This window comes from Monodon monoceros, unplaced genomic scaffold (assembly GCF_005190385.1).
Source record: "Monodon monoceros isolate NGI ecotype Baffin Bay Population unplaced genomic scaffold, NGI_Narwhal_1 Super_Scaffold_14, whole genome shotgun sequence".
NCBI classification, from domain to species: domain Eukaryota; kingdom Metazoa; phylum Chordata; class Mammalia; order Artiodactyla; family Monodontidae; genus Monodon; species Monodon monoceros.
The window spans coordinates 68,132,220-68,150,299 of NW_021703770.1; the positions used below are offsets into that span (position 1 = coordinate 68,132,220).

Consider the following 18,080-nt stretch of genomic DNA (forward strand, 5'->3'; position numbering starts at 1 on the left):
TAAATCATAATGGAAAGAATATTTAAAAAAAAAAAAAGTGGAAGGGGCGGGGAGGACATGGCAGCAGGACGGACTCTCACCTGGGCCTTTGTCCTTTGTTGTTTATCTATTTTATATAGAGTGGTGTGTATATGTTAACCCCAAACTCCTAGTTTATCTCCTGCCCCTTCCCCTTTGGTAACCATAAATTTGTGGTTCAACAGGGGAAGTTTAAAAGCATCAGAAAAGTGAGCCCAAGTGGGGCAGGTGGGGGAGGAGGGGTACAGAGAGGTAGAGTCAGATTTATTAGTGAAGGAATGAAAGGCTGAGCAAACCATCCCAGACTGGTGAGGAACGGGGAGCGGCCCGTGACGTGAGTTGGCGGTGTTTTATGCCAGTTTTCCCGTTACTGGAGCGTCCAAATGCATTCGCTTATTGATGGTCCTACCATGTGTTGTCTGATTTTCAGTTTATGGTCAACAAAGCCCTTTAGGTAATTAATTTTGTCATGTGGACTCTCATTTTGCACATTTTCCCTTATACAATTTGTCTTTCCAACTGTGGAGAGGAGTGATGACAGTTGGCTCCTGAAATCTTCAACGTGCATCCAACAGCCTTAAAAACGACTTGAAGCTAGGTTTTCATGACTCGTGTGTGCATAGGCCCCTGTCGTCCACCAGAGGGTCCCCTAATACTGGATGATGTCTCCTTTGCTCCAGGACTAGGTCATTACTGAGAGAAGAGGACAGCATAGTACTCTTATTTGCCTGCCCTGTAGTCATAATTTTAATTATAAGAAATCAAAAATATCCCAGTAAACATTTTTCAATAAGGAACTGGTAACTAAAACTTTCTTAAGAGGGAATTTGACATAAAAGGGGAAATGTTGACAAATTTAGAACATAGGAGTGTCTTTAAAGGATTTATAATCAGCGTTATATTCAGTATCTATCTATGGGAGTGACTGATGCCCCTGCAGCTGCAGGATGAAATTCGAATGGGTACTTAGCCATCAGTATCTGGAATCAGATTTCAGCTGGTCCTCAGGCTCTGCTGAGGAGTCTCTTATGATTTGTAGTCTCAATACAGAGGTGTACAGAATCTGCTTTTATTTCTATTTTTTTTTCTTCCCACCAATCAGGTCACATGAGGGGTTCCCTGCTTACTCTACAGAAATTAGTTCAACTATTTCCCGATGACACTTCCTTAAAGAATGACCTTGGAGTGGGGTACCTCTTGATGGGAGATAATGATAGTGCCAAGAAGGTTTATGAAGAGGTAAGCAAGTAGCAATTTGCTACTAACAATTAATCAAATTATTTTGAACATGAAGTTCTTATGTTATTTGTAAATTGCATTTAATACACCTAATCGCTCAATCTCTTTAAGTTAAATCAAATTTGTCTCATTATAGTTGACATATCCTAAATTTTTTTTTTCCACTTCATCAGAAGATTTTAAATTTTAGTTAACACTTGGTACATCAAAACCTTCAACCTATAATTGTGATTTTTTTTTTTTTTTTTTTTTTTTTTTTGCGGTACACGGGCCTCTCACCGTTGTGGCCTCTCCTGTTGCGGAGCAGAGGCTCCGGACGCGCAGGCTCAGCGGCCATGGCTCACGGGCCCAGCCGCTCCGCGGCATGTGGGATCTTCCCGGACCAGGGCACGAAGCCATGTCCCCTGTATCGGCAGGCGGACTCTCAACCACTGCGCCACCAGGGAAGCCCAATTGTGATCTTTTTAAAACTTATATATTGATATTTATCAGTCCACAAGCAGCCTTTCTAAAAGTGTTCTTTGTGATAGGAAAAGGAACTGAAAAACTTATGAGCTTAAACTCATGAACTTAAAAACATAATCTTGTACGTTTTTTACTAAAAGACCAAACTAGAGAGAGACTACAGAACGCAAGCCTTTTGAGCACATGGAATAAATGACTCACCTTTCAGAGGGCACTGACTACCTGATCTTCTAGCAAGGATACCTTTAAAAGGATGTCTGCCTTATAATGGATGCTCTAATGAATAACTGCTAAGTCACAATTAACTATGTAATCTAGAGAACTATGACTCCTTCAAGCAATGAGGGGCGTCATTTGGTACAAGTTAAACAGGATACCAAATGAACTTTGAAGCTGGACCAAGTTAATGCATCTGTAAAAGAAAGATGAACACGTTTACTTGTTATTCTTTACTTTAGGCCTCAGGATCAGTGGTTTTCAGGCTGGTGCACTTTGCATCAAAATGCAAATGTCCCTACTCAGTAGAGACGATATGAGTCCTTCTATTTTTAAAATGCTGTCAGGTATAGTGATTTCATACTCAGTCTCGAGACTGGGTCCACCCACAAAGTGGTGCTTTCCTCCTTTTATTGCCGTTGGTCCCATAATTGGGAATCACTGGATTTGAGTGAAATCTGAGTGAAATCGAACCCCTTTGGGTTTTGCATAGAGGAGGGATAAAATCTGACTTAGGATTTAGTGTGTCCTTTCAGGACCCACGTGGAGAATGGGTTACAGGAGAGTGGGGCTGGGGTTCGAGGATCGGCAGTTAGGAGGCTCCTGTAAGAAGGTAGCAGAGAGATGATAGACTTGGACCAGGCTGGCAGCGGTGGAGGAGGTGACAAGGAGTTTGATTCTGAATATATTGTGATGGTATCATTGGCTGGATTTGCTAGTGGATGAGGTACAGGCGCAGATGCAAGATGGAAAACACTAAAATATTGGCAGGGTGCACTGTGGACTCACCAAGAGTATGGGGTCCCTGCCCAGCACACTTACTCCTTCTGTGTAAAAGATCCCATGACTCCCTTTTCCTACTCAGGCTCAAGGATGAAGAGAAGCTGTAGGATATTCATCTTTTCTCTACATGCGTTCAACTCAAACCTTCTTCACCCTTCACTCTTGGTCTGTAAATTAGTTTGTCTGAGCAGCTTCACAAGTTGAATGTGTTTTGGTTTCTCACTGCTAATATTTACTTTAGAGGCATTTTGCATAGTTTATCTTTAATCATAGTAAATGCATATGATAATAAACCATGATCTGATTGATATTAAATATTTACCTGGCTTTTATCACAGAATATTGGATTTGGTCACCACTTTATCCTCAGTCCTTAAAATAGTCTGGGTGTTCAAGAAATTTATGATGGATCGTGATATATTTTCAATGGAAATCTAAATTTTCTCGTAACTAAGGCAATGTATAAAGCATGTACATAAAGAAATGTATAATAACCATTTGGAGTTGACTTCAAGTAAAGCTAATTTAAAGCAGTTTTTCCTGATCACTACAAAAATACTGAAGTCATGAAACTGACAGAGGTTTTGCTGATTTGCATTGTTAAAGCGATGCTTTAATGGTCATTGCCTTTTCATTCATTTCTTCATTCTTGGAGAACATTTTGAGTTGAGGGGAATTGGGGCCATTTAAGCCTAAGGTATTGCAATGAGAAAAAACACTATAGCATTTTAAGCTATAACATCATAATCCAGTCCAAGTACTGTACAGCAAAGCTAATTAAAATTTGTTTGGATGGTCACTTGTAGAATTCATAGTCCATCACAATAGCTTTTTGTTTTCATTGAGTTTAGGTTCTGAATGTGACGCCTAATGACGGTTTTGCTAAAGTGCATTATGGCTTTATTCTGAAGGCACAGAACAAGATCGCTGAGAGCATCCCCTATCTAAAGGTAGCTCCCTCCCTTCCTCTGTTTTCCTCTTCTGATCCCTTTGAGTCATTTGGACACCCTTGATTATGTATTGTAGATTGATTGGCATGCACTGCTGACTCTTTTCAATGCTGAAATGTACACCCTTGGACCATGACATTCACAGACAGTGTGGACCTTCAGCATAGTCAAGGGTATCAGAGGTAGAAGTACCAACTATGTGAGCAGAGACTATTTGGAAAAACTTTTATGAAGAAATTCCTAAAACTGCAGTTGTTATTAGTTGATAAAATATTTTAAAATATGGACAATGTGTTAACTGTTACTTTTACAATTTAATTATACATTGAAATGACTTTGAACAGGGCTCATGGAAACCTTTACAAAGCGAGGTAACAAATGCAGACTGAATAGGTCAAATCCCCAAGAGCCTGATAGCCTTAAAGACTCAGATTAAAATATGCTATCATTTTTTTCTCACATAAAAATTGAAGTTCACCAGAATCACATTTGGTCTGGCTCAGGGGTCTCCAACAGAACTTACTGCCACAAAGGAAATGGTCTTTATTTGTATTCTCTAATATGATAGCCACTAGCCACACGTGACTTTTGAGCATCTAAAATGTGGCTGGTGTGACTGAGGAGCTGAATTTTTTATTTTAATTGTAATTTAAATAGTAACACTAGCTACTAGCTACCATATCAGCCAGGTAGCTGATTGACTACTTGTGAACTTTAAGTAGTACTTTTGTGATCCACCTTTGTGATCTCTTTCTTTCACATGACTTTGATCCGAGATCCCAAATAGCGACCCACTGATTGCAAGTAGCTTGCATGTTCTATTTGGCCAGCATAATTCTCTTAAAAACAATTTTAATTGCTTGCCTTAGTTGAAAATCTGAACATTTTATATAATCATGCAGATTTCTGGTGCCTCTGGAAAGTTCACATGTGGCCCACATCTCAGCACAGGAGCTGAGCAATGGTGTCCCCTTGAGGTGGGCATGCACCCCTCAGTCGGTCTTGGCTGTCACTGGGCCTCTGCAACCTGCCTGTTCCCTACCATAACCCTGTGGGCATGTGGGTTTTTCTGATTTAAAGTGTTCCCCTTAGATTTCCTTTCATATAATAAGGACCTAACAGTACTCTTCTGGCTCAGAGGTGAGGAAGTGGAGGGCAGGGTTGGTTAGTTAATGAGCAAAAGGGCGTTTATTTGAGTGTCAGTCAGTCAGGAGCCCAGATCACAGCTCTCCTCTCATGAGTGATGCTTCTCTTCCGTGCTATTTTCCAACGTTATGCAAATAAAATTTCTTCTGAGTAAAAGAAAACAGGCTCCTTGTGAAGAGGCCTCAAAGATGCAGTTTTTAGACATTTAAATACGTTGTATCTTCATCCTTCTTTTACTTTTCTAAATTCATTCTCTTGCTTTAATATTTTCTCTCTTTCTGATTTTTACATAAATTTAAATTTCAGTTCTTTTGTGGACAGTGGGGATGGAAATCAGCTGAGTGTTTTAGGATAGGAGGTGTTTAATAAAATTAAAGATTCCAACTGGCTTTAATCCTGTTGTATGTTCTGTCAAAGATTTCATTGAAAAGTGAGGACACATTTGTTTTGAGTGGAAAAAAAATATTATTTGCAGTTGGGTCTCTATCATTTCAGACATCTATGAGCAGCTAACCATTTTGGTTCAGGGATAAAAAAGCCTCTAGATGACATATGGTCAGATTTGGAGAGCAAAATAAATGTCATAGAAACTCAGACAAAGAAATTCTTTGAGAGATTGAAATACGATTGCTCCTGCAGAGACAGTTCCCCAAGCCTCATACTGACTTTGTGGGGTATTCCACTGTTAATTGATGATGAATATATTAAGTTGAAATTTATCACCTCCTTTTGGCTTTGCATTGTAAATGTTGACCAGTAACCTAATTGCCAAACTTTAATATTGAGGTGATTTTCTGATTCTTAGAAAACATTAAGTAAATCAATGAATTAAATCTGGTATTTAATTCTTTCATAAATACTGACACTGTCCTTTCTACAGGAAGGGATAGAATCTGGGGATCCTGGCACTGATGATGGGCGATTTTATTTCCACCTGGGGGATGCCATGCAAAGAGTTGGAAACAAAGAGGTAATGCATTCGTGAACTTTTTGTTCTCTTTAACAGAAGATAGAGGAGGGGGAAAGTATTTCTATGAGAGAGTTACAATTGAAAAAAATGTGTTAAGCATAAACTTTTGAGGGTGGTGATTTAAACTTTTTGTAACAACCTGACAATTCTTACTAAATCCTATAAAGAATTTTTGGGATTTGACTTTTATAATTTCTTTCAAGAAAGTATCTGGATCATCATGAGTAGCCTCTAAATTAGTGTGCCTGTGTGTGTGTCTGTGTGTGTATCTATAGAGATAGATATTGCCTTGAAAAAATATTTTTAAAATTACGAAATGAAGAGATGTGTTTGAAATATTGAAAATATTTTTGAGATAATTTTACAGTTTGCCTAGATTTATTTTATTTTGGAATTTAAAAAGTAGTCATTTTTAGAATGAAGTCTTTATTCAACTGATTCCTAAGCACACTGAACCCAGTAGTTAATTGTGTAATTTACCTTCCAAAATATTTAATGCCAAGTTGAAGATGAATACCTATAGCTATAATAATGACTGCTATTGACACAGGAAATATAGGAGCTAAAGCAAATCACATGTTTTCTTTGTGGTTATTCCTTTTTTTCTGAGTACAGTGTCAGCTTCTTTAAACATAACATTAGGTCATTAATCATGACATCATACAATGTAAATTCCCAAACTCTCACCATCCACTGTGGTTCACACAACATTGCTGGGCTGTCCTTCACCATCGCATGGCTCTAGGCTGGGCTGTCCTTAGAGTCGGGGATCAAAGGCTGTAGTGAGTCCTTGGCTTTTTGTAACCATGCATTCCATATATGTAATAAAGTGACATCTAAGGATAACATAGCTTCGGGTTTCTAAAATTAATAAGAACATGGGACCATTTGGACAATTGAGGGTTCATTGGAGCAAGGGGTTTTGTGATGGGGTAATTGCTGGCTAGTGACAGGAACCAATTTCGGGTAACAGAAATTTGGATAATTGACACTGTTTTCTTTATACATTTCTGTGTATCTATACCTCTCCCCCTCTGACCTACCAGTCAATCAACTGGAATAGAATGAGAAATGAGAGGCAAAGAGAAAGAAGGGAGAAGGAATTGCTGATCCGTACGCACTTTTGTGTTCCTTCATTCTTTTAAGATGTAAATGCCTGGTACCTCCTTTGAATGAGAGCGATAAGAAAGATTTTGCTACAGTATCTGACACTTGATAAGTGTTCATATGTGATTGCTATAAATGTAATTGTCACTAATTAATTTACCTTTTAACATCTCATGGTCCAGGACAAAGGCAGATAAAAGAAGTCTGTGATTTATTCTCACATCTTAGATGAAAACAGCCCTTACTTCAAGGGCAAAGAATTCACTACTACACATTGTTAGGGGCTTGGGATTTGAACCTATGGGATTGTTCTATCAGCTTAATTATCATTAAGATGCAAAGAACAGCACAGTTCTTGAATTTAAATGCTCACAAAGATTCATCCTTATAGGAGAAACAAGCCTATAGAAATCCCACGTTAGCATGTTCTCCATATTAGATGTTGAGTCTGAGTTGACTCTTGTGCTCTTGAGTTTTCATACCGGGAAGCAACCCTCCTTCATGCTCTTAAGCTCTGCTCCAGGCATGAAAAGAGAAGCAAACCCACAGCCTCTGTGCTGCAGAAGCTGACAATAAAGTAGTTTTGACTTTTCTCACGGGATCATTTCGTATGGGCAGGAAGTGGGAGAAAGACCAATCGTGATACTCTTGTAGCAATTCAGCCTCAGCTTTTCCCAGAATTTCTGTAACTCCCAAATCCACATTCGAGCTCCCGTCTCCTACTCAAAGTCCACAATCTACTGCCTGCCTAGTTTCTCCACACGATGCCGCAGTGACAACTCACTTGTTCTCCTCTAAACGACGTTTCTTCCTGGGTTCTGGCTCTCATTGGATGGTATTGCCAGCTCCCAGGATCCAGACTTGAATCAGCTTAGCTCCGCCCTTTCCTGTGACAAGCCCCCTCCTCACTCCAGTCCGGTCAGGTCAGTCAGCTTCTTCGGAGGTCTGGCGTCCATCTCATCTTCCCTCTTGCTTGGTCGGTGTTCTAATTCCAGCCTTTGTTACCGTCCACCTCTGCGATGGCTGCGAGAACCTGGCTGTCATTTCCTGATTTAGTCTTACTTTCTTCCGGGCATCTTGGGCTCAAGAACCCCATGGTGCAAAATAGAAATAAAGCCCTCTTCCCAAACGATGGCGTTCATGGTTCTCCCAGGCCAGTTGAACCACCTGTTCTCACCACAAGTGTGTGTCCCATGTCCCACTGTGCACCACGCTCCAGGCAGAACAGGCTCCGGCTGGGGTCACGTTCCACGGGCCCCAAACGTGGCCTGGGCTTTGCTGAGTTAGACTCTCTTGACATACTATTTCTATGTAGTTATGTAGTGAGTGTGTGTGTGTGTGTGTGTGTGTGTGTGTGTGTGTGTAAACTATACCTGGCATTAATTTGAAGTATAGTAGACATTGATATAGACCATATTTAACAAGGTGCCCAGGTATGCTTTCTGTCTATTTTAGTATTTCTGTAAAGAGGACATTTTCAGAGGATTCTAACAACTTGATCATGGATTTTTTAGCAACTTTTATTGTGAGGTCGTCTAGATGTTTAAAAAAAAAAAAAAAAAAGCAGTCTGGCTGAATTCATTGGGTCCCCTATATAATTGAAGGTATCATTGAAGATGATTTTTTTTAATTTCGAATATATCATTTCACAGTTTTGTTTCTCTAAAAGTTAAATGGCAGAGGATATAAAACCAAGGGCCCTGTTTGATGCACTTTGAGTGTCAGAAAAGCTCTTATGGGCAGTTAAACATGCCCCCGTAAGCAAAGTCTCTTGCCCAGACATTCAGCCTGGTGAGTGTTAAGGCCAAGACTGAAATCTAAGACTTGTAACTCCTGAACTAGAATTACAAGTTTTTCTGTAATATGTATATTAATATAATATGATAATAATGTAGTATATTTTCTTACAAGAATTTTTCTCACTCTAACAATATGCCCAGTCCTTAAAGTGAATTGCTGATGATAAAAAATCTAATGGACTGTAAGAGTTTCCAAAAACCATCTGTTGTAATTAATAATGTTGTTTAACACTGAAAATTATAGGGAACAAAATCCTAAATTTAAATTGGACAAAAATAACTGAAATAGTCAATTTAATTTCAAAGGTAAAATGCTGTATTTTTTGAAATCAATGAACCGTGAGCCGTTTTTAAAGAAATTACTTTATGGTTACCACTTACATGTATTTCAAGGAAAACATATAAGTGATTAGTATATACATTCTTAATTTGAGATATTATTGAGAAAGATAATTAAGTAAGAAGATCCCTTGTGATAGTTTTTTTTTTTTTTTAATGACACAAAGATAGAAGGAAAGAGGAATAAATTGCCAATAAATTGCCCTGGGTGATAATTCAACATATTTAGTCTTTTTAAATCTCAGATCGAGCATTTGTAAAATGGAGCTATTTGGGGTTATTGGAAAGATCAAATGAAATTACGCATGCACAAGCTAGTAGTAAGCTGAAAAGTGTTACTGAAAATAGGAGTGGTTCTGCTATCACACTTGATTTTTCTAACGAAGGAAATTTTTTGCCTCACGAATTTTAAGAGACTTAAAAGTTATTATTTCTTACGTCTAAAGTAAGATGGGGTTTTATGAAGATATTCTTCTATCTTCTTAGTCTGCCTGATATTAACTGCCTGTTTTCATTGATCAAAATATGTATTTGAAACCACTCTTCAAAAGTAATCATTAGATCAGAATTAAACTAATGGAGGCGATACCATTAGGCACTCTCCTAGAACCGTCTTCCAGTCCAAAGACAATGGGGTGAGCACGGTGCAGGAGGCATGTGGGGAGGGGCCCCTGGGAGAGGATATGGTTCGGGCGTCCTTTGAAGGGTACGTGTGGAGCTGCAGACTGCAGCCAGCTGTCCCTGAAAAGGCTAGCTAGTCTTCTTGGAGGCAAGTTGTATCATGTTACAGCTAGCCTGCAACTGCAAATGTTATCCCTTATGGCAGGAAGAAAAAATACTAGGAACAAAAATTCCCTTCTGAAAAAATCTAACGTGGGCTATCACTCTATTTACTGCTAACTCAGAATAATATTTTCTTTCGGTCTGCTTCTTTAATGGAGGATTTATACTTCGTTACACTGGGGCAGCCTTCTTCATGTGGACGTGAGAAGACTGTTCATGTTGCTGTCCGGGAATTCCCTGGTGGTGCAGTGGTTAGGACTCCCCGCTTCCACTGCAGGGGGCATGGGTTCAATCCCTGGTCAGGGGACTGAGATGCAGCATGCCACCAGGTGTGGCCAAAAAACAAAACAAGGAAGTTGCTGTCCTTCTTAACATCCCAATTCAGTAAATGCAGATATCTGTGAAGAAATGATGAAACTCATACTCCTTTCCTTTGAAAGGAAACACAGACTTTAAGAAATGAAAGCTAAAATATAAACATAGTCCCCTTTTGTGTCTTAAATGATTTATCCACTCAGCAAAGTCCTAGATTCTGCTGGACACTCCGGGGAGACCAGTGAGTGCAGTGGAGTCCTGTGTTCAGAGAGCTTTCAGCCTAGGAGTGAAAATAAAAAGCACACATTTATTTAAAATAATAGGTCATAATCAGAGACCCAATCAAATAACAGTATTTTTGCCAGTGTAACAGATTTGGGCACCTGACTAGCAAGCTCTTTATTTAAAAGTCAGACCTTGTTTTTAGGGACTTTAATTGTAAAATTAGTGAAACTGCTTCGTTTCGAGTTCAGTCTTTCCGAACTCTTCCAGGCATATAAGTGGTACGAGCTTGGGCACCAGAGGGGCCACTTTGCATCTGTGTGGCAGCGCTCACTCTACAACGTTCATGGACTGAAAGCCCAGCCGTGGTGGACCCCCAAGGAAACGGGCTACACGGAATTAGTGAAGGTGAGTGTTAACTTTGTCGAGTCCTTGTCTGTCTCGTCCTCTAAATTCAAAGACGGCTTCTCATGGAAACGAATGTCAGGGAGGAGATAGATTTTCTTTCCAGTGGCATTTGCAGAAAATACGGCAAAAAGGATCTTCATCCCATCAGCCAAGAGTTTAGGTGAGATGGTGAAGAAAGAAATTTGTTGAAGAACAGATCTCAAATATTTTGGCTTTAGGACCCCTTTGCACTCTTAAAACTTACTGAGCACCCCAAGGAGTTTTGTGTGTGTGTGTTGGGGGATTATATGTATCAATATAATTTTTAGAAATTAAAACTGAAAGGAAATTTAATCTTTTAAATGACTTCTATGAAAATAAAATAATCACTCCATTACATGTTAACATCAGTAAGTTTAAAAAATACATTTTCAAAGCAAAAAAGTGAAGTAAGAAGATGGGAATTGTCGTGTATTTTTACAAATCTCTTTGGTGTCTGGCCTAATGGAAGACAGGAGGGCTCTCACCACTCTTTCACCCGTAAGTCCAGAAGCGTCCTGAGTGCAGGAGCTCCTGTCCTCATGGAACTGGGGTGCACAGCCTCCTGGCCTGTGGACAAGCGCACCCACCCAAAAGCACATCAAATCTTGTGGTTCAAGAGATTTATAGAGCTTAATCTGCAACACCCATGTCCATTCCCAGTGGTGGGTGGGCTGGAAGTTCCAGCCTTCTAATCACCTGGTCTTTCTGGTGACCAGCCCCATCCGGAGGCTATCTGGGGCCCCATGCTAAGTTGTTTTATTAGCATAAATTCAGGTGTGCTCAAAAGGGGTCCTTATGAATGACAAAAGTCACTCCAGTTATTCAGGAAATTTCATGGGTTTTGGGAGGGAACTGGAAACAAAGACCAGATATATTTCTTATATTATCCGAAGCCACCCTCTGGGTTTTGAGCGCAGATCCCTTCTAACAAAAGAATCCTAACAGTTGACAGACGTGGGCACGTTACTAGATCTCATTCAGTCATTAATACGAATGAGTCCAGTCCATTCTCACATTATATGAAAGTACCTCCCAGGGCGAGGCCACTCAGGTTGGCAGGCCTCCGTTAGATCTCATAAGTTCCAAAAGTAGGAGTGGTCTTGGCAACATATGGCTTTACCCTTTCAGACATCTGGTGTAGCTGAGCTAAGAGACAATATCTTGCCCTGAGCCTCTTCGAGGTGTTAATGTAATATTGGATTTTCCTCATTACATACCCTATTTATTCATCCTCTTACCTTCAGCTATTATTTCTCCTTTTCTTCATTTATACCCTAACTTTTCCATCCTTGGAAAGGACATTAAGTTTGGCCACTGTGCTGGTCTGGATTGCAGGCAGCTGTACTAGTATAGCAAATACCTCCTCTCAGTTCACTCTCATTCAGGTGGGGTAGGGTTACCCAGGGGCAAAACTCGTGGGCTGTTTGTCCCACCAGGCAGTATAGCTACGTTCACTCATCGGAGAGAGGTGAGAAGGGAAAAGCAAGAGTGACAAAATATTGATAATTTTGGAATCTAGGTGATGGATATATAGAGGTTTCTTATACTCTTTTCTCTACCTTTAAGTATATTTTTACATTTTTCATAATTTTTTTGTTAAAGAACATCTTGTTCTTTAAGACCTATAAGACTTCACTGATCAATTTGGTTTACTGGGGAAAAGAAATTTTCAATGAGGTTTCAATAAACGTATATTAAGTGAGTCTTCCTAGACCATGTTTATTCTATATTTTATTATAAGATCAGAATACAAAAATCAATTGTATTTCTTTACACTAGAAAAAAAAAAAAAAAAAAAAAACCCCACTCCCAAAATGAAATTAAGAAAACAATTCCATTTGCAGTAGCTTCAAAAAAGAATATAAGATACTGTATTAGCTTGATATACCTTCAGTAGCAAAGTATCACAAACTAATTGTCTCACAGTTCTGGAGGCTATAATTCCAAGATCAAGGTGTCAGCTGGGTTGCTTCCTTCCAGGGGCTGTAAGAGAATCTGTTCCATCCCTCTCTCCTAGCTTCTGGTGGTTTTCTGGCAACCTTTGGAGTTGTGACCTATAAATTTCTTCCATCATCTTCACATGGCATTGTCCCTGTTTGTGTATCTGTCTCTGAATTTTCCCTTTTTATAAAGGACGCCCTTTGTAAAAGACACCAGTCATATTGGATTAGGGCCCACCCTAATGTCTTAATTTTAACTTTATTACATCTGTGAAGACCCTATCTCCAAAAAGGGTCACATCCTGAGGTACTGGGGGAGTAAGATTCAACATGTAAATTTGGGGGTCATCATCCAACTCTTAAAAGATACTTAAGAATAAATCTTACAAAGAAGTGCAAGATGTACACTGAAAACTATGAAATTGTATTGGAGGAAATTTCAAACCTCTAAAGAAATGGAAACACATTCCATGTTTATGGACCAGAAAACTTGATATTAAGATAGCAACATTTCCCAAGTTGATCTAAACTTTCAACACAATCTCTATCAGAATTCCACATGGCTTTTTTTTCTTTTATGGAAATTGACAAACGGATCCTAAAATTCGTATGAAAACACAAGGGACCGATAGCCAAAACAATTTTGAGAAAGAACAAAATTAGAGAACTTAGACTTGCCAGTTTCAAAACTTACTACATACAAATTAAAGTAATCAAGACAGTGTGATAGTTCCATAAGGATAGACATATAGATCAGTGGAATAAGAATTGAAAGTACAGAGATAAACCCTTACATTTATGATTAATTGATTTTTGACAAAGGTGCCAAGACAATGCAAAGGGGAAAGAACTGTCTTTTTCACAGGTGGTCCTGGGACAATTGGATATCCAAATGCAAAAAAATAAAGCTACCTCATACTATACATAAAAACAAACTCAAAATGGATATAGACCTAAATGTAAGAGATAAAACTATAAAACTTGTAGAAGAAACCATAGAAGTGTTCATAACCATTATTGGCAATGGTTTTCTTGGGTGTGACACTGAAAGTACAAGTGACAAAAGACAAAATAAATTAGATTTCATCGAAACTTAAACTTTTGTGCTTTGAAGGACATGATCAATAAAGTGAAAGTAAAATCCATAGAATGAGAGGTAATATTTGCAAGTCATATATCTACCATATATATATATATGATATAATAAGAACTCTGAATATAATAAGAACTCTGATAACTCAATATAGAGACAGATAACTCAGTTAAAAAATGGGGAAAGATTTGAACACTTATTCAAAGAAGTTAATGAATGGCCGAGAAGCCTATGTAAAGGTGATCGATGACATTTGTCGTTAGGGAAATGCAAATCAAAACCACAATATGATAGCATTAACCCTCACTGGGATGGCTGCAACAAAAAAGATGAACATTAACAAGTGGTAGCAAGTATGTGGAGAGACTGGAACCCTGGAACTTTGCTGGTGGGGAGGCAGAGGGGTGCAGCCACTTTGGAAAACGATTTGGCGGTTCCTCAAAATGTTAAACACAGAGTTAAGGCCCAGCAGTTCTTCTCCTAGGTGTATCCCCAAGAGGAATGCAAACATATGTTCACACAAAAATGCGTCCCTGAATGTTCTTAGTAGCATTATTCATAATAGAAAAAAAGTGGCCAGTCACCCAAAGGTCCATCTAAATGATGAATGAAAGAATAAACAAAATGTAGTGTATTACACAATGGCAATAAAAAAGGAAGAAGTGCCAAGGTCCATGGTACAGCATGGATGAGCCACGTGTTACATGATTCTATCTATATGAACTGTCTGGGAGGCAAATCAACAGAGAGAGGAAGGGGTGAGAGCCAGGGACTGAGGAGAGGGCCTGAGGGTGAGCAACTGCTCATGAGTAAGGAGTTACTTTTTGGTGTGATGAAAATGTTCTAAAATTAGATAATGTCGATGGCTCACAAGTCTGTGAATGCACTAAAAACCACTGAATTGTAAAAAGTTAATGGAGTGAATTTTATGGTATGTGAGTTATGTCTCAATAAATCTGTTAAAAATTGGGAAACTGTGATATATATGTTGTGGTTCAAGTATGTTGAAAACTAAACAGGTTTCTGGGGGTTGATGAAGAACACCTAACTTCACCATCAGTGAGGCAGTACTGTGAGGCAGGTTAGAGCATCTGCTCCATAGCCATATTGCCGGGTTTTGTTGGTTTGTCTGTTTTGTTTGGTTTTTCACTAAAGTATAATTGATTTACAATATTATGTTAGTTTCAGGTATATAACATCATGATTCAGTATTTTTACAGTTTGTACTCCATTAGAAGTTATTACAAGATAATGGCTATAATTCCCTGTGCTATAGAGTATATCCTTGTTACTTATCTGTTTTATACATAGCGGTTTGTATCTCTTAATCCCATACCCCTATCTTGCCCCTCCTCCTTCCCCTCTCCCCGCCCAGTAACCACTAGTTTGTCTTCTGTATCTGTGAGTCTGTTTCTGTTTTGTTATATTCATTTGTTTGCTTTATTTTTTATTTTCCACATGTAAGTGATAACATAGAGTATTTATCTTTCTCTGTCTGCATAATACTCTCTAGGTCCATGCACGTTGCTGCAGATGGCAGAATTTCATTCTTTTTTACGGCTGAGTAATATTCCATTCTCTATATATATACCACATCCTCTTTATCCATTCGGCTGTGGACGGCAATACAGTGAAGCAGTTTAGAGCATTGGCTCTGTAGCCACACTGCCTGGTTTTGAATTTTTGGTCTCATTCCTTACTAGCCATGTGACATTGAGCAACACTTCTTCATGCTTCTGTTTCATTATCTGCAAAGTGCCTGTGGCAATAGTGCTTGTTCCATGGCTGTTTATTTAATAAGTAGGTAGGAAGTGCTCAATAAACATTAGTTACTGTTATCATTTATAATTTTAATTTATGTGTTACCTTGTTTTCATAGGAAAGTATTTTCTAGTTTCTAAAAAATTAGTTGGAAAGCACATTTTGAAATTTTATGTATTATTGAAATAATAACATAACAGCCATCATGTATTAAATGCCTATTTGTAATCATTGTGCTGAGCACTTTTGTATATAATACTTCTCATTTTTACAACAACTCTTCAAGATAGGTGTCATTGTACCCACTTATGTTTGAGTAAGTAAGGATTAGAGAAACTAAGAGATTTGCCCAAGGCCCTATATTTAATAGGTGAGGGCTGTGATTGGAACTGAGGCCTTCTTATGCTCAAGTCCGTGCCCTCACTGGTACCTCACTACGCCCTCAAAGCTACTGAGGTCTGCTCTTACGTCTCGTGTTATTCTCCTTCTAGCCGATTAAATCTTTATTTCAGGGGGCTTCCCTGGTGGCGCAGTGGTTGAGAGTCCGCCTGCCGATGCAGGGGACACGGGTTTGTGCCCCAGTCCGGGAAGATCCCACATGCCGCGGAGCGGCTGGGCCCGTGAGCCATGGCCGCTGACCCTGCGTGTCTGGAGCCTGTGCTCCGCAGCGGGAGAGGCCGCAACAGTGAGAGGCCCGCGTACTGCAAAAAAAAAAAAAAAAAAAAAAAAAAAGATTATTAAAATCTTTACTTCAAAATTCTATTTCTCTGGGCTTGATTTCAGCCCTGCCTGTTTTAAGCTCTGCTTCATCTAAGAGGAAAAAAAGCAAGTCCTGGGCGTTAATCACAGGGTCCCCAGCAGCATAGAATCTCAGAGTGTGTGACAGCTGTGGGTTGTGATTGTAAAGTTAGCTTTACTTTACTAACTACCTGGATTTGCAGTAATGTTAATATTGTATATGTTATGACTTAAAAAAAAAAGTAATTTCGGGTGACCACTCACCAGTAGTGAGTATGACAAGGCAGAACTTTCTGTGTGAGGAACCCAGGGCCCAGAACCATTTAGCTGACACACACTTGCACATCAAGTATTTTTTCCATTTTCAAATTACAGATTTGACTGTTATGGATCATGGATCTTCACCCAGGCATTCATACTGTAAGGTGGAAACCTTCTAGATGGGGTAGCTGCCATGTTTGGCCAAAATCCTATTAGAATACTTACCCAGATCTGGCCCTTACGTAATGATTAACTGCCATGCATAGCACATTTTCATTTAAATTATTTTCATTGTATGTTCCAGTGAGCTGTAGAGTGCAATTTTCTTGAAGGCACCGGACAATGTTCAGTAAAATGTTATCATCTGTGTTTTTCCGTTTTGTTGAATTGTCATTGTTTCCCCTTATTGTGTAGCTTGCAATTTGGTAATTCCGTGCACTGGGGGTGTTAAGAGGCTGTGCAACTCGATGAAAAAAATTTAGAGAAAAATATTCCAGTAGAGTTTTCTCTTTTAGGCATATGTTCATTAAAATTGAGTACTTTTTTTGCCCAAATAACAAATATGAAAACCCTAAGTGTTTTGGGGATATTTAACGTAGAAATTGAAACAAAAATAGATTAATGTCTTTGCTAGGTTATAAATAGAAAAGGGAAAAGAAATCTCTTCCAGTGAGAGGAAAGCCATCATAGTTAAGAAGTTTGCTCTTCTTCTTTTTGAGATTAGCTTCTTGATCCAAATTATTCCATGGCTAATTTAGATGTAAACATGCATGCATTGAAACCGCTGTAGTAACATGGAGAACACAACAGCCAATAGCAACTGAAAACCATAGTTCAAAATAACCCTTTTCTATTTTTTTCCCTGCTGCCTAACTCTGCATTCATCACTGGGAAAAAAGGAAACTCTTGCATGCTTTTTCTGAGGTTTTCACAGCATTTGCTCTGATAGAAGCATATAGCATCACTGATAAGTTTTCCCTCCTCATACGGTAGTTTTATTACAGTTGGAGAAGTGCCCAGTAAAACTTGCCAGTGTTGTGACACAGTGCGTAAGAATGATTGATTGAATGATACTCTTCCTGGCATTTTCTCTCAGACTCTGGCTTTTATTAATTAAGAAACCCGTTGTGTATGAATAATGCCACCTGGACAAAAATAGGACTTATACAGGAGTGAATTTGTGGTTCAACATTCGTATCTGTGTGATTAAATATTTGAATATTTTCACTGAACTGCTTTTGAAATGAATTGGATTGAGACAGAAGCAAAAATGTCAGACTTACAGTGGAATTAAGCTATAAAGTAAGAGGATTATCAATTTTATAGAAAAGTAAGTATCGTACTATAAAGAAGTGCTGAAAGCAGTTTCTTAAGGTAACGTAATAGTTTAATCCTATTTTTCTAAATCAGACTTTCGACTTTTGGATTCCAATGATACTTTCACTAAACATGACAACAAGAGTCCAGAGAATTTACAGAATTCGACGGTTATGTGATTTAAAAGTG

General features: G+C 38.8%; 1 protein-coding gene across 7 annotated transcripts in view; it reads left to right on the forward strand.

Annotated features, from left to right (window-relative positions):
* The window catches only part of ASPH (aspartate beta-hydroxylase), a 252,441-nt gene that overhangs the window by 161,055 nt on the left and 73,306 nt on the right, over window positions 1-18,080 (forward strand). For 6 of the 7 annotated variants that reach the window (XM_029223168.1, XM_029223169.1, XM_029223165.1 and 3 more), the window contains exons 18-21: window positions 1,121-1,257; window positions 3,573-3,671; window positions 5,698-5,787; window positions 10,623-10,760. In XM_029223168.1, coding sequence (XP_029079001.1) covers window positions 1,121-1,257; window positions 3,573-3,671; window positions 5,698-5,787; window positions 10,623-10,760 — 464 coding nt within the window. The remainder of the gene's footprint in view (window positions 1-1,120; window positions 1,258-3,572; window positions 3,672-5,697; window positions 5,788-10,622; window positions 10,761-18,080) is intronic. The other variant, XM_029223167.1, reaches the window with a different exon arrangement.